We start from the raw sequence: 17,216 nt of genomic DNA on the forward strand, positions 1-17,216 counted from the left end.
CGACCAGGTCACCAAATCCTTAGATGCAGGGGTAGCAGTGGACGTAGTCTTTCTGGACTTTCGGAAGGCCTTCGACACCATCTCTCACCCAGTTCTTATTAAGAAACTGGGGGACTGTGGTGTTGACACCCACACAGTCAAATATCTCGCCAACTGGCTGGAGGGCCGCACCCAGAGAGTGGTGGTGGACACATCATTTTCGACCTGGAGGGATGTGGGCAGTGGGGTCCCTCAGGGCTCTGTCCTTGGGCCCGCACTGTTCAACATCTTCATCAGCGACTTGGACGAGGGGGTAAAAAGCAACCTGTTCAAATTCGCAGACAACGCTAAGATGTGGGGGGATGTGGGCATGCTAGAAGGGAGGAATAGGCTGCAATCAGACCTAGATCAGTTACAGGGGTGGGTGGATGAGAATAGGATGGGATTCAACACTGACAAGTGCAAGATGATGCACCTGGGGAGGAAGAATCGGCACCATACCTACAGGCTGGGGAACTCCCTTCTCATCAGTGCAGAGGCAGAAAAGGATCTTGGAGTCATCATTGATGCCAAAATAAACGTGGGCCGGCAGTGTGGGGATGCAGTCAGGAAAGCCGCCAACCGCACCCTGTCATGCATCTGCAGATGCATCTCGAGCAGGTCCAAGGAAGTGATCCTCCCCCTCTATGCGGCACTGGTCAGGCCGCAGCTGGAGTACTGTGTCCAGTTCTTTGTGCCGCACTTCAAGAGGGATGTGGACAACATGGAGAGGGTCCAGAGGAGGGCCACTCATATGATCGGGGGGCAGCAGGGCAGGCCCTATGAGGAGAGGCCACGGGACCTGAACCTGTTCAGCCTCCACAAGAGAAGGCTGAGGGGGGATCTTGTGGCCTGTTACAAACTAGTCAGGGGGGACCAGCACGCATTGGGGAAGTCCCTGTGCCCCCGAGCCCCGCCAGGAGTGATCAGGAATAACGGTCACAAGCTGGCAGAGGGTAGATTCAGACTAGACATCAGGAGGTGCTACGTCACTGTTAGGGCAGCTAGAACCAACTTCCAAGAGAAGTGGTGCTGGCTCCTACCCTAGGGGTCCTTAAGAGGAGGCTAAATGAACACCTTGCTGGGGTCGTTTGACCCCAGTACTTTTTCCTGCCATGGCAGGGGGTTGGACTTGATGATCTGCTCGGGTCCCTTCTGACCCTACCTACTATGAAACTATGGGTGGGACTGGGATTGTGGGGTGGTGACAGTGTGGGCCAGGGTGCAGGACAGAGCCATGATCTGTTCCCTGCATGTCCCTGCTCATGGAGCTGGCACTGGTCCCGTGCGTGGGGGCATGTGGGGAGTAGATCGTGGCTCTGCCTTGGGTCCCGGGCCTGCACTGTCACCGCTTCATGATCCCAGCCCCACCTGCCTGTCCTATTCCTGGACACCACTCCCCACCTGCCTATGGGCCCCATCCCTTCTAGCTGGCCAAGTGCTCCCTGCCCCTGCGGGTCCCAGGCCGGTCTCCATGGAGACCCCACCTGCTCTATCAACTTCCCCTGGTAGTGGGTGTGGGGCAGGCAGGCTGGAGTGCCTGGACAGTGGGGCTGGGTGTGGCGGTGGTGGAGACATTGACAGCCGGGAATATTATGTGGAGCCAGAATGGTCTGAGCTGAGACCCAACCCCTGCACATGCCTTGATTATTTAAACAGTTGAGGTCTGATTGTGTAGAAAAATTAAGCTTTATGAGGCTCTGTAAGATCCAAGGTTGGCAGAAGCCTGGGAAGCTGTTAACAAGCTGCACTGTCTAGTCTGTTATCTCTGGATGCTGTGTTTGGGCTCATAGGTCAGTGAGGCTTCATAGACTGCACTCTATTTTTAGGTTTACTATCTCCTGTTTTGTCTTTGAACTTACACAGTGGTAGTATTTGTGTTTAGTCTCAAGTTGTAAAACAGAAGGCATGATTTAAGGGGGAAAACTTTGGCGAGGTAGTAAGACTTTTGAACCCATTTTCAGAAATTGGGAGTTTGGGACTTTCTGAAAATCAGGCTGTCTGGATCAGTGTTAGCATCCAGAATCACTAATCTCTTCTGAAAATCATGGCTATTGTATGTCCTATCAGTGTGGTGGTGGTTGGTTGGGGTTTTTTTGGGAAAATCCCAGTACTGGAATGAGTGGAGAAATGGTCTCTGATAGCCAACTGAAGGCAGCCTTTTCCCAGTGAGGGAGTCTTGGAGTTAATATTAAAGTGTGTCCTTCCCTATCCTACCTTGAAACCCAGAGTTGCTGCAGGTTACATTGAGAGTGCACTGTCTTACTGCAGCAGGGCTCTGTCTAGGTGTCTAGCATGCAGCTGTCTGGTGTAGTCCCATAGGTCAGAGCTAGTTCTCTCAGCAATATGGTTCTCATGCCGATTCAAGTGTTAGGGGAAAGGAATGCTGATAAATGAAACGGCTGCCATTTCCAGTTCCTGTTCCTATGGAAACAAGACATCAGAAGAGCATGAATGTAATAAGCGCTCTAAAATAATTGCCTGCTCTCAGAGCACATGGCATTTTTCAGCTCCATCTACTGAGAGAGCCACCAGAAGCAGCCAGCTCTTGATGACAGGATGCTGCACTGAGGGCATCAGTTGTGGGATGCTGTAGTTTCACCTGCACTGATCTGTCTCCCAGTTTCTCATTCTTGTGACAGCAGTGGCCCAAATCTAGCAGAAGGCGAGCACTAGGAACAGGTGGTTGGTACATAGATTCATAGACATTAGGGCTGGAAGGGACCTCAGAAGATCATCGAGTCCAGCCCCCTGCCCCAGGGGCAGGAAGTCAGCTGGGGTCACAGGATCCCAGCAAGATAAATATCCAAACTTCTCTTGAAGTCGTTCAAAGTAAGTGCTTGAACCACCTCTGGCGGCAATCTATTCCAGACCTTGGGGACTTGGACAGAAGGAAGAACTTCTTTACTGTTCAACCTGAAACAGTCTTGGAGGAGTTTGTGACCGTTCGACCTTGTCATCCCTTGGGGCGCTCTGGTGAACAGACATTCCCCCAGGCCCTGGTGAGCACCCCGACAAACTTATAGGTGGCCACCAGATTGCTCCTGAGCCTGCGCTTTTCCAGGCTGAAGAGTCTCATGGCTCTCAGCCTCTCTTCATAAGGTCTGTTTTCCTGATGTCTGAGCATGCGCGTGGCTCTCCTCTGCACTCTCTCAAGTTTTTCCACATCCTTTTTGAATTGTGGAGCCCAAAACTGGACACAGTACTCCATCTGTGACCTCACCAAGGCCGAGTACAACGGGAGAATGACGTCCTGGGATTTGCTTGAAGCATCTATGGAGGCAAGCCAGCATTTTGCTCACTTTACTAGTCACAGCATCACATTGAAGGCTCATGTTCATCTTGTGGGCAATCCTGACCCCCCAAGTCTGTTTCATCCGTAGTGCTAGCCAGCGTAGCACTGCCGAACTTATAAACATGCTGCAGGTTTTTCCTCCCAAGGTGGAAAATCTTGCATTTTTCGGTGTTAAACACCATCAGGTTCTCATCCTCCCATTTCCTGATCCTGTCAAGATCTGCCTGGATCACCCTCCTGTCCTCAGGTGTGGATGCTTTACCCCAGAGTCTGGCGTCATCAGTGAACTTAGCCATTCCACTTCTGACACCAATGTCTACATCATTAATGAAGATGTTAAATAGTATAGGCCCTAGGACAGAGCTTTGAGGGACCCCACTGGTCACAGGGAACCATGATGATTGACTTCCATCAATCACCACCCTCTGGGATCTACCATGGAGCCAATTCCCAGCCAGAACTGCTGTATCCCATGATCCTTTGAGTGTGGCAAATGGTGCAGCAGGGGCTGACCCCTTTCAACACTGCTGCTACCACTGAAGCTGGGTTGGTGTCATGAAAGGATAGGAAGTTGCTGGTGCAGGTGTGGCCCTTCTGATGCAACTTACACCCCTCTCTGCTAGATTTCAGGGGTGGTTGTTGGCTAAATGTTGAAATGGATATTTTTTCATGTAATAGCTACATGCTCTTGCATGATAGAAGCTCTTGTTATCTCTAGAAATATGCATGAAAATCATCTCCATTCCCCTTGTTGTAGAATTATCCCCAGAATGAATTTGGCCCTACATACTTGGTAGGCTTTCCCTTCAGCCCTGTCCTACCACAAAGACTGTGCACCTGCAGTGTTCACTGAGGTTATTCCTGTGACTGCATATAATTGCCTAGAATTTCTTGCAGAAGCAAGATTTGTTTTCTTCTCCTCTGGCTCTTTATTTACAGCTCTTGAGAAATCCAGCCTTATCAGCCTTAATGCTGATCTCCAGTAGAAGTCTTGTCTGGTTGGTAATGTGACCTGATGCTGGACTGAAGCCACAAAGCAAGTGTGTTCACACTATAAATCCATAACATCCTTTGCACATTAAAGTTCATGCCCAAGGATCACCTCATGACAGGTTATTTTACCTACAGCCATTTCACAAGAACAAAACTTCTTGCACTGTTAAGGAAGATGGTGCAGGTAGTCTCCCTCGTGAACTCATCGTCAGCTGATCAGACTTTTTTTAATTAACCTAAAGGAATAGATGTGAAAGTTTCCAAATAGATATGCTTATGTGTATTGATACAGACAAGGGCTGCCATACAAAGGTCCAGCATGTCCATCCCTCATATGTGTTCAGGTTTGCATTGGAACTGTTCTCTAGGAAGAGTTTCCTCTGCCCTCTGTGTCTTCCATATTGAAAGGTTTATTTGTCCCGACTTCACAAAGAATCTAGGAAAAAGAAAAGAAAAAAAAAAAACAGAAAAAAGGAAGTCCAGAAAGAGTCAGGAAAACTGGCACCAGGTTAGAGAGCATGGGAATGGTCTCATGGTATCTAATTTCTGCTTGTGACCCATTAGCAGCAGGGGTTTGGTGTCAGCTGTTTAGGGTGGGATTTTGCTCACGGGGTGGTAGAAGTTAAAAGCTTCTCTTTTTTAAGACTGTTGAGAACTTGGCAATCATCTGATTTCATGTAAACTTGGTGTTTAATACTGTTTCCCTATATATATATATAAAAGACTAGTACCATCAATGTTTGGAGTATGGGCAGCTCAAACCTGAGGGAGAGGTGGGACAAATGCCCAAGAGAGGTGGTAGGACAAGAAGGAGGGTTCCTGCCAGGGGAGGAGATTTTCATTTTACAGTCTGGTCTGTTGCTTTCGTCTTAAACTCCTGAAGTCCACTTGTTTGTAGGGTTGTAGCTGGGAGATGAATTTTCTGATTGCTTTCCTGAGGCAGGTAAAGCCACAAATCTTGTTGTGTGGCAAGAAGACACAATCTTCCCTGTCCATGCTCCCCCCACCTCCTCCCGCATCAGGCCGTGATCTCATTCTCTTTGGTTAATCAAAATATTGTTGCTCCTGCAGCTGTCTAAAAGTCATTTTTTGCCTCTGCTTGTACTGGTTTAGATTATTGTGCAAAGATTTCCCATGTGTGTCTATTACTAGAGTGTCCAAGCCTCATTCTTGTGTTTGAGTTTTGCCTTCACTTTTTATACAAGCTGAAATGTCACAACAGATCTGCACCAATGAAAGGTGAGACTATGCAGTTACCAGCTTCAAGTCAACATTCCAGATGTCAGCACCTAGTTATGGGTGATGTTCATTTGGTCTGAGATTAGGATGTGACCACATAGACTGGTTAGCTTAGTTCTGCTTCCCCTTGTTATGGTGTCCTAATACGTCCTGATCTGATTTCTTTAGAGCTAACAGACTCTCGTGATAAAATTGGAGGGCATCTACTCTGGAACCATTTTTTATATGTGCACCAAATTCCACTTTTCTTTGAGTCTGTGAGGAAGGCTGGGATGTGTTAGTGCAGGGGTGGGTCCACATATGACTGGTGGGCTGAATCTGGCTTACTGAGGGATTGTGTTCAGCCCATGGCAGGTCCTTTGGTCCTGGCTAGCGCAGGTATTGGAGGCAGCTTGGTCTGGCATACGCGGTCAGTCCTACTGCACCCAGGCACACAGTGGGGCTGGGGTGATGGCAGCTAGACTTGCTTCCTGGCAGGCCTGGTGGTGGTGGCTCCTTCTGGCTGCTGCTGCTGCCACTGAACCCAGCCCCACTGCCCAGGAACCCCAGCAAGTCTGCCCTGCACTCATTCCTAGGGTGGGATCTTGGGGTGATGATAGTGTAGGGCTGGGGCACCGGTTCCAAGTGCAGGGATGAGTGGGTAGCAGATCATGGCCTGGCCCCACGTTTTCACCACTCCAGCATCCCGGACCCAGCCGCAGATGCTGCTCCCCACCCGCAGCCAAGTGCCCTGCCCACATGGGTCCTGGGTGGTCTCCATGGAGACCCTAGGATTGCGGGGCAGTGACAGTGTGGGGTGGGGCCCTATGATCCCAGCCTCACTCACCTGCCCATCCTGCTCCTGGATGCTGCTCCTCATACACCTGTGGCCCCATTCCAGCCAAGCATAGAGTAGAGCAGAGTCATGATCCACTGCCTGCATACCCTTGTGATGGGTGCCAGTTCTGTGGGCAAGGACTTTCAGGGAGTGGATCGCGGCTCTGCCCTGGGCCCCGGCTCTGTGCTGTCACTACCCTGTGATCCTGGAGTCCCCGTGGAGACTGGCTGGGACCTGCATGGGCAGGGTGCACAGCCAAGCAAATAGGATGGGGCCACTTAGGGAGCTTTGGTGAGCTGTGGCATGGAGGGGAGGTGCTGACCTGGCTTTCAACAGCTCACCAAAACTTCCTATCTGAGTGGCAGGCCCAAATAATGGTCCACCCCAGGTTAGTGTATGTTTATTGTACAAAATGCCATAGTGAGGAGGGCCATCTCCACCAGGGCTGATGCTGATGACCTAGTGACTAAATGCCTGTTTCAGAAGGTATGGACACTGTCACCAATGGATTTGGCAGTGTTTAAATGTAAATGTATCATAGAATCAATGAGTCGGAAGGGACCTAGACAGATCATCTAGTCCAACCCCCTGCCATGGGCAGGAAGGAGCCCTGGGGGTGGCAGGGGTCAGAAGACCCCAGCCAGGTGCCTATCCAGTCTCCTCTTGAAGATTTCCAGGGAAGGTGAGAGCACCACCTCTCTGGGAAGCCTATTCCAGTCTCTGGCCACCCTTACAGTGAAGTAGTTCTTCCTAATATCTAACCTAAACCTATCCTCCCTCAGCTTGTGGCCATTGTTTCTGGTGACTCCAAGGGGGGCCCTGGTGAACAGACTTTCCCCGAGTCCCTGCTGATGGGTCCCTGATAAGGTTGTAGGCAGCCACAAGATCTCCCCTCTGTCTTCTCTTGCGGAGACTGAAGAGATTCAGGTCCCTCAGCCTCTCATAGGGCTGGCCATGGAGGCCCCCGACCATACGAGTGGCCTCCTCTGGACCCTTTCCACGTTCTCCATGTCCTTCTTGAAGTGCGGTGCCCAGAACTGGACACAGTACTCCAGCTGTGGCCTGACCAGCGCTGCATAGAGGAGGAGCAAGACCTCTCTAGACCTGTTGCTGTATGACAGGTTGCAGTTGGCTCTGCCTACTGCTTCGTCACATTGGCGACTCATGTTCATCCTGGAGTCAATCCTGACTCCAAGATCCCTCTCTGCCTCTGTGCTGCTGAGTGGGGCAGGCCCTAACCTATAACCATAATGCTGGTTCCCTCTCCCCAGGTGCAGCACCCTGCGCCTGTCCTTGTTGAACTGCATCCTGTTCAGATCCGCCCACTTCTCTAACCTATCCAGGTCTGCCTGGATGCGGTCCCTGCCTGCCGATGTATTCACTTTACCCCACAACTTGGTGTCATCACAGTGAACTTGAACAGGGTGCTCTCCACACCCTCGTCCAGGTCGCTAACGAAGATATTGAACAGCACTGGCCCAAGGACTGAGCCCTGGGGGATTCTGCTGCCCACACCCTCCAAGGTTGACATCGACCCGTCCACCACCACCCTCTGGGTGCACCCCTGGAGCCAGTTTGCCACCCATGTGACTGCATTCGTCAATGCCGCAGTCCCTCAGCTTGCCCACCAGAATTGGGTGGGACACTGTGTCGAAGGCCTTCTGGAAGTCCAAGAAGATGACATCGACTTCCTCCTTCATATCTAAGCACTTTGTTACCTGGTCATAGGAAGAGACCAGGTTAGTTGGGCAGGATCGGCTTGGCATGAACCTGTGCTGGTTACCCCTCAACATCACTTTCCCTGCAGGGCTCTCACAAATGTGGCCCTTGATAATTTTTTCAAAGACCTTCCCCAGGATAGAAGTGAGGCTGAGTGGCCTGTAGTTGCCAGGCTCTTCCTTCCTCCCCTTCTTGAAAATAGGAACCACATTGGCCCTTCTCTGGTCCTCAGGGACTTGGCCCGAGCACCAGGAGTCCTCGAACAGCCGTGCCAATGGCTCCTCAATGACACCAGCCAATTCCCTCAGCACCTGCGGATGAAGTTCATCCGGGCCTGCAGACTTGGATACATCTAAGCTGTCCAGGTAATCCTTAACTAGGTCTGAACTAACAGTTGGGGGACTTGCATCCTTCCTGGGTGCCTCTATGCTATCACCCGAGAGCACCCCATTGTCAGCAGGCAGGAACATGGAGGCAAAGAACTTGTTGAAGAGTTCTGCCTTCTCTCGCGCATCTATCACCAACTGCCCTGCCCTGCCTTGTAGGCATCCAAAGTTACCCCTCTGGCTTCTGCAAAGATGTTGCCTCTCCTGCCTTGCTTACTGCCTGCATAAAGAGGTTCAGCTGAATCTGGTTCTGTGTTGCCAAAATGGGCCAATTCTTTATTATTAAGTTTCTTCATGGAGGCAAAGCCCCAAAGTAGTGTAAATGGTGCTTAATGTTCAGTGACTCAAATTCTTGAGTGTGAGAACCCTGATGCTCCTTTCTCCGAGAGCATTCCTCCTTGGGCCGGTTTGTGTTCCTTTTAGCTTCCAGACCCAAAAATGAAGTCTGTGCAGACTCATGAGTGACCCACAGCATCTGCTCTAGTAAACCTACTCTCAACTCCAGGCACAGCCTTTTGAGTGTCTTGTAGTTTATGGTCTGCTACTATCCTTTGCAGCATCTGGGAGGACCTATCTAATCCTCAGGCATCACTCCCCACCATGTCCCATTCCTCTAATATGCAATTAAAATCTCCAACCAGTATTAGGGGCAGTGGTCCCTGTAGGAGGGTTGTCAGTTCCTCTAAGAGGGTACAGTCTCATGGCACTTTGTGAAGTTGCACATGGTTTGATAGCAAGTTAGAGGCTGGTTTGAGGACACACGGTGCCAACCCAAGCACTAAGGTGTGACCACTCTCCAGAGATACCTTGCTGCCTGCCTTCTAGTGCAGACATAGCCAGGACTCCCAACTGCATGTCACAGGGAACAAAGTACATGTGGCTATAGATTGCTGTGTCTCCAGAGATATGTTGTCTGGCATTTACTGTTGGACCTGCGGGTAACTACTTGATCTATGTCTACCCTTTCTCATTGCATCCTCTCCTGGACCCTCTAGAGGCTTGCTGGGTAGCCCCGTTTGAGAGATGCTACTGCAATGCAAATAGTTCTGGCAGTAAACACCCTGTACTGAGCACAGTGCAGCACTACAGACAACCTTGCATCATGTATCGGACATGGTGATTCATTAACTTAAAGTCTCTGTGCCCATCAATCTGTCTGTTTTTTTCTTTGATGCCTCAAATTCTCATTTTGAGGTTTGAGGTGAGGGATGATTTTATGATGGTTTAATTTCTGGAAACCTATCTCTTTGATTAAGGGCAGTTTTGTCTTGTGATGAGGAAAGTAATTATGCTTGGGTCAGTCTGTGGCAACTGATCAGGCTTATTGAAATCGATAAAAGGAAATAGCATGTTCTCATGGGAGATGTAAGGAAAATACTGTCGCTCTGGCTAGACTATAAAAAAGGGCCCACAGGATTTACATCTAGTCTTGTTGGTTAAATAAAGGCAGTTACATCTTTTGGTTCTAGGTGTAAGATGATCTTTACCTGCATAGGTTACAAGGAAATGATACACTGTCTCCCTCTCTTCTCTTCTTGCAGCTGCACCCTGCTTAGCTTCATGTGCTAGAACAGGGGTTGGCAATATTTATTGGCAAAGTGCCAAAAACACCTACAGCCTCGATGTGTAAGATGTTGGTGTGCCAGGGGTGGATGATGGGGGAGCTGCGAGGGGCCTGATCCTTGTTGTGGCAGTGCAGACCTGGCCTCTTCTCTGCCATCCAAGCAAAATGCCTTCACGTGCCACACAGGCACCTGTGCCAGGGGTTGCCTACTCCGGTGCTAGAATGCATTTTTTGCTTTCAGGAACTGGTCATTGCTGTAAACAAAATACTGGGCTTGGGCTATTGGTTTGAGTCCTGGGGGTAATTAACTATCCTGCCTCAGGCCAAACTCATGTTCTGAAGTAAGAATCTGGAGCCATGTTGTTTTAGTGATCTGCAAGAACCCCTTTACACTGAAGATTTTGCTGGCTTCAGAGCTTCCAGATATGGCTGTGAGGGAAGGAACTGCCCTTTCCTTGCTCCTGCCCCATGTTCTACCCTAGAACATGGAGGTGGTTGGAGATCTCTGTACAGCTTGTTCCCTTGATCCACTATTCAGTTCTTCTCTCTTCTTGTTCCCTTTGCTACTTCTGTCCTTTTTATAACAGTGAGGCGAGCACATAAGAAGGCGTTTGCTTGAGCAGGTGAATGACTGTACCAGAGGGAGGCTGAGGAGGTGGACATAGAAGTGCTTGTGGTTCCTGCCACTTGTAGCACTTCTAAGCTGTGTTTGCACAAGAGTCCTCAGAATCATTTTTTGGGTAAATATGAAATTCTTAGGGGGTATTGTGTCGAAACGTCATACCTATTGCTTGGGAAATGCAGGTGGGAGTGCGAAAGAGATGAAAAGGTCTTTTGTTTTGCCCTGGAGGTTTCAGTGGGGTCTGAGGCTTCAGGTGAAGGTGAAGAAGTGCCTAGGCAAACTCGTTTAGAGAGGAGATTTCTGCCTTGCCTCAAGATGCGACACCAGTCCAGAGTAATGCAATAGGAGATCTGTTCCCCATGCCTCTATCTTGGAGCTCAGTTCTTCAGGCTTTGTCATGCCTGCAGCCATTCTGGTTGTCTTGGGGTAACACTACGGGGCTTCAAAACTGATGTTCTGAAGAAATGTTACTCTTTTTCCTAAAATCTTGGTGTCTGTGATACCCCATTCAACACTTTCCAGTGCAGCACTTATCTTAAGAAAAGCCTCACAGGAAGCACAGAAGTTCACAACTATGCAAGGTATATAGTAACAGTAGTTTGTTTCCTGCTTGGCAATAAATGGGACAGTGTTGTTATCCACAGCTGCCCATGCTCTGTTTTATGGGTTTAGGTGGTCCAGCTGATCACTATAACTGGCAGTAGCAGCCAGCTTTCTAGCATATATGCAAATAATTGATTTAGTACTATATTGTCTCTGAACTTTATTTTGAGCAAAATGTCATCCTTGCTTTGGACCTTTGTACATCTAGTTTTGTTTTCATGTCTTTTTGTGGGACCATTATAACACACACAAGTTCATTTTTTGCAAATACTCAGGATTACCTGCCATTGTATGAGCTTTAAACATAATTAAGGAACATCCTGATGAAGCTACCTGAAATGCAGACAGTAGGTACAATCTTATACTTGTTTCCTTGCAGCGGCAATAAAGTTGACTTTCTGAATGATGGAAGAAAACATGAGATGTTTTTGTGTGAGAAATCTGAAGTTAAGAAGGGTTGTTGCTGTTGTGACCTTGGTAATGCCAATACCTACTAAAGCCTGACCCCATTATAGAAGTAAGTTAAAAACAGACCGTACTCTGTTCAGCTTGACTTTGTCACAAACTGCATCCATCACCTGGGTGCAACCATCTTGCTCTCAGCTTCTTATTCAGCAACTCTTAGACTGCTGAGCTGAATGGCATGCATTAGTCTTCCTATAGCTTATTTTCTTTCTCCCACTTTCTTTACCCCCGACTGGTAGTGTATTTGGGACAGTGAGATGGACAAATACTGCCTGCATTAGAGACCCTTTAGGATCAGGAAGCCTGGAAAGAAAATTGAAAATTTGGAACCTGAAGAGCTCCAGTCCTGTTCCTAGGGAATGTGCTTGATGATCAGTGAGGCTAGGTCATTGTTTTGGTACCTTTGTTCTCCTACGGCCAAATTCAGCGGTGGTGAAAGCAATCCCAACTTTCTAGAACTTCTTTGAGAATTGGATTGGCTTCTGCCAGGGCTGGCTGTTTGCTTTGTTGGCTTCTACAGCTGCTTTACCAAGAGGGTCAGGTCACTGCTCATCTCTTGGTTGGCAGCGATTTCCCCTCCCAACCCCCTAAGGAAATTGCCTAACATAGTGGTCATAGTAAGGGGGAAGATTTGAGTTGAAGAGGGAAAGGGAGAGAATCTTTCAAGATGAGCTGAAGGAATAAGAAACAATCCAGTAGCTCTGTCTTCTTCCCCCACAGGCTTTCCTTTGGGTCTCTGCATCTCTGTACTTGGCCTTTTCTGTAATGGTTAAACAAAACTTCATTTAATGCAACACAAAGGTTGTGAAATCAAGTGCTCAAAAGTCTTGACATTCCAGAAGTTAGGTGCAAACTTGAAATCTAACCAGCTTCAAAATAGCAGATTACAAGTATTCATGTGCTGCCTCATGCTAGTTTTTGTGGTTTTACAGTATTACATTCCTGTTTAAAAACTAGCTTTCTTCCTTACTCTGTTGCTGTGAGATGCATGCAAACAGGAGAAGTGGAGAAAATGGCTAGATAGGAGTAGCTAAATAAACAAACATTTTCTTTCATTTGCAGACTTGTAGGGCTTACTTGATATGGGGGGTGAAGCACTTGGACAGAAGTAAGTGTGCTTTCAAGTTGCTGTTGTCTTATTTAAGGCTTTTCTCACAATGGTGATTCATAGATATTAGGGCTGGAAGGGACCTTGGAAGATCGAGTCCAGCCAGATAAACGTCCAAATGACTCTTAGGAATCCAGATTCCGTCTAAAAAGGCACAGTGTTTTGATCTTCTTTAAGAAATGTAACCCTTCACCTGGCCTCAACTGGATGTTAACTCGTAGCAAAAACATGTCCTGCACACCTAGGATTGATGGTAGTATTTTAAGTATGCACTTGCTGCTTTACAATGCCATGTAATGTCTTGGTACTATGCAATGCCAGACTTAGAAAGGAGACCATTCTTTTAGTGTACCAGTCTTCTTACAGGTGCAATTTAGGTCAGTGGGATGGTTGAGCACCTCCCAGCATTTGTCACGTGTTAATAGGTACTGAGATGTTAGGATCTGGATTTTAGGAGCATATTTGCAGGGTTGGACCAACTGTTGCTGTGCATAGCTAAGACTGTTCCTGGCCTTTGGTCTTCTGAGCTTATTCTTTTTTGTCCCCTTTATTCTTATTTTTATTATTTCTGTGCTTGGGGGGGGGTAAGGATGCAGTTGTCGTTCTAATTGGCTTCAATAGGAGGAGAGGTAACTTAATGTTTCTGAAAACTGGTGTTTTGTAACTGTTGCCTTTTGTGTTAGTTCCAGAAATCCAGGTTTTTTTAGTTTGTTTTTCTAGCCCTCCCCAACCTACAATTACTGCCTTGTGATTTTTTGCTACAAGGGAGATCCCATTGAGGTGAGGCAGAAAAATCAGGCTTATCATAAGGAACTAACACTTTGTCTACAGTGCACAGTAAAGTTCGATGCTGTTCCCTGCTATGAGTCATTTAGAAGCTGTTTGTAAGTAGGAATTGAGAAGAAGAAAAATGTTTCTGATTATTTACCTTGTGCACATAACACTCTTTAATCTCACTATTTCCCTTTTACTTCCAGCTTTCTCTGGCTGTGTGAACAAGCCTCTAGAAACATTTAAGGTTAGGATCAGGGCCATATATTGATTCAGCTACAAACTCATGAAAGCAATGGTTAATTCTCTGCTATTCTCTCCATTATGGATGTGGTTCATTTGGTGACGCAGCTCAGTGAAACTTTCTGCTGTGAACATGTTCTTCTTACTGCCTGTCGATGCCAGGCCCCTGTTGTAATTGCATTGGCACAGGCAGGATCTCAGGTACCTTCATTTGGGCTCTTTTTGTGCAGCAACCAGATAAAAAATGTTGGCTGTTTTGAGCCTGTTCTGAGTGGGAGGGGGTAAGATGATGCAGAGGGGGAATTATAATAACTTCATAATAGTGGTGGAGGGCAAGTGTATACTTGTCCTCTTGTTACCGGAAGATGGTTAAAAGGAATCCTTACCCCACTTAGGTTTCAGTTTACCTTTAGGCAGTGCAGAAGCTGACTGCTGTGGAAAACTGTACATGTGTGTGGAAACTGGAGATTAGAATGGAAGCTGTTAGCTATTGTATAGCAGTCTGCCAGTAACAACTTGTATAACTTTTCTAGGTCTTCAGGCTTTCAAAGCCCTGCTGGAATGCTGACTTGTAATGCATCTGGCTATGTTCCTAACCTCTGTTTTTTCTTGCATCCCATCCAAGCTTATTAACATTGTGGCTCAGACATTACCTGGATGCAGGGAACAGCTTCCTGTCTCTGAGTCAGTTCTCCAAGCATCTTCTCCTTCATGTCAGTGCTGGAAACAAATGCAGCCTGTTTTGAAAGGTTTGGAGCAGTAGTTCTTAACCTTGTTGGGCTTCAGACGCCACTTGGAAAATGTCAGCTCTTAGTTTTCACTACAGCAATTCTTCTGTTGCAAAGAACCCAGAGAGACCATAACAGGTCAAAATGTTTTTGATGCTATGGATTTGTATTTGAAATCTCTGCATTTTATTTTGTGAATTGTGTGTAGCGGTTTGCACATCTCAGGGTGCCAATATTGTTTGGCACCCTTAAAAGGATCTTGTGACACCCTGGTTAAGAATCATTTCAAAATGCACATCTGTCCACTCCTTTAGCGCTGATAGCCTGGTCTCCTGATCTATATTACAGCTTTAGATTTACCGCTGTACTTCTGGATTTTTCTCTGCAGAATCCTGGAAAGTAGCAACTCTCTCCTTCTGCTTGAAGAATGGTTGTGTTCAGGCAGTTTGGGCTCCTTCTCTGGAAGAACTACGTTTTGCAGGTATGTTTCATGCTGGGTTTTCTATCAGGAGAGCAGAATAAATGGTGATGCAGAGGAAGCTGTGCAGTGCTATTCAGATCAAGTTATTTCAAGACCAATGTGTCTTCAGGAAACGTCTCTTTACAGATGATGGCCTGCCCCTTAGAAAATGCATCTAGATCCTAGAGGGGGTGGTGGTTTCTTTATTCTCCCCTCCCCACATCATCTTTATCAATCCCTGTCACTTTCAAGATGGAGCCCGTTGGATTGCCCACTTCTTCTTAGGGTGGGGAAACAATCTAGATGTGATCTGGCCATTGCAAGGGTAAGCAGAGGAGTCTGCTCTCATGCTGGCCCTTTTCATTTATTCCACTGATGCTTTGGATTTTACACTTGTTTCCTGCCATGAAAGCACTGACCAGTGGGCCGCTCTTTCCAATAGAAATAATTGTTGGGGAGGGAAAAGCACTGGCATTCATTCTGCAGCTGCACCCTCTCGCCTGCCTCTGGTGCCTTCCTGAGACTGGGGTGATCCCAATTTAGGAAATCATGGGGAGAAGTGGTTGCTTTGGTTCTCCCATTTCCAGGAGGGACTGGAGCAGCAGGGCAAAATTCCTGCCTGCTTCTTGTACCAGGGACTCTAGTGTGAAGAGCAGGCAGGGGGCTTGCAGCACTGCTCCTTTTGCCCATGGCAAAGCCCCCTGCCTGCTTCTCACACTGGGATCTCATTGGTCTTGCAGTTAAACCAACACTTCACAGATCAGCTCTAGGTTGCAAACACACACTTATCCTGATTGCTCTCTGCCAGTCCCATCACAGTGTAGTGGGGCTGGTTCCAGCATCTCGAATAAGTGGGCTAAGTAAAAGCAAATTTAGAAATCTCTTGTGTTCCCTCATTGCTGGGGTAAAAGAATCAGTTCTAGGGGCAGAAAACAAGTCTGGGTGTGCACTCTTGTATCCTGTTGAATGTGAGACACTGAGCTTATTTTTGGACAAAGTTCAAGAGGCAATAAGAGGGTTAATACAGTAGGCTGCCTTTTGGTGACCTCAGTATTGTTACAGACCCTCGCTTACCCCCAGCTTCCTTAGAGTGATGCATCTTGCAATGCTCCTCTCTCTCTCTGCCCTAGCCGCACAGAGCCAGTTCATCTTTGGTGTAAACCCATCCTGCTCTATGGAGTTACACCTGGGTTAAATTTGAGCCACAGTTTGTCAAAAGGTTATTGATTTCCAAAGCCCAGAAGGCCCTTTGCTTTGCAGGAAATGAGGCAAATAGCTGCATTTAACAGCTAAGTGAGCCAACCACCACTGATCAGTCCTGACCACATCCAGGAGGAAGGGCATCAGTCAAAAGTCAGGCAGCCTTTATTTACCAAGGGGGACTCAGGAGCCAAAAGTTAACTCTATACATTACCATCTATGGGATGCCAAGGACAGCAGAAGATACTGTTTTGCAGAGAGCTTTTTTATCCTGAGTTTAGATTGGAATGCTTAGTTCAGATTTTCTGTTCCCAACCAACTGTTGGGGGCATGCCCAAATCCAGCCAGCTCCACTACAAGGAAAGAAGCTATTTCTGTGGATTTATTTTATCTCCTGGCAAGAGGTATCAATAAACCTTCTTAAAGGGCAGGATAATTGCAAGCAAGCACCAATCAGTGAATAAGTCCCTTCTTAGAGCATTTTCCCCTCCCCGCAAAACAACCCTTGGAGTTGTCTCAATGCACAATATTAAACCTCAATGGTCCCGTGACGATGGGAGTGGGGGGATGTCTAGGATCAGTCACCAGCCCTGTGGTGAAGCAGAATAGCTGTTTAACAGTACAGAAAATAACCTTCCCTCTCAGTCCCAGACTACTCGGTATCACAACTAAATGAAGAAAGGCAGAATGGAACAAGAGGAGGTGGAGATAAAGTCAAAGTCAAGTCAAATTAATTTCTTTCCTTTAGCAAAGAAGGTGATGCAGGATCTTTGGCTTTTGCCCAAGGCTAAGCCATCTGAAAGATTTCATAGACATTAGGGCTGGAAGGGACCTCGGGAGATCATTGAGTCCAGCCCCCTGCCCAAAGGGCAGGAAGTCAGCTGGGGTCATAGAATCCCAGCAAGATAAGCATCCAATTTACTCCTGAAGGTGTTCAGTGTAGGTGCTTGAACCACCTCCGCTGGCAGGCTGTTCCAGACCTTGG

The 17,216-nt window shown here is 47.6% G+C and overlaps 1 protein-coding gene across 1 annotated transcript in view; it reads left to right on the forward strand.

Moving 5' to 3' along the window:
• ABCA3 (ATP binding cassette subfamily A member 3) overlaps nt 1–17,216 on the forward strand; it is a 75,505-nt gene that overhangs the window by 4,185 nt on the left and 54,104 nt on the right. The window contains exon 2 of the mRNA XM_019539961.1: nt 14,960–15,052. Coding sequence (XP_019395506.1) covers nt 14,999–15,052 — 54 coding nt within the window. The 5' untranslated portion in view covers nt 14,960–14,998. The remainder of the gene's footprint in view (nt 1–14,959; nt 15,053–17,216) is intronic.

Source organism: Crocodylus porosus, unplaced genomic scaffold, assembly GCF_001723895.1.
Source record: "Crocodylus porosus isolate Cpor-Errol unplaced genomic scaffold, CroPor_comp1, whole genome shotgun sequence".
Lineage (NCBI taxonomy): Eukaryota > Metazoa > Chordata > Crocodylia > Crocodylidae > Crocodylus > Crocodylus porosus.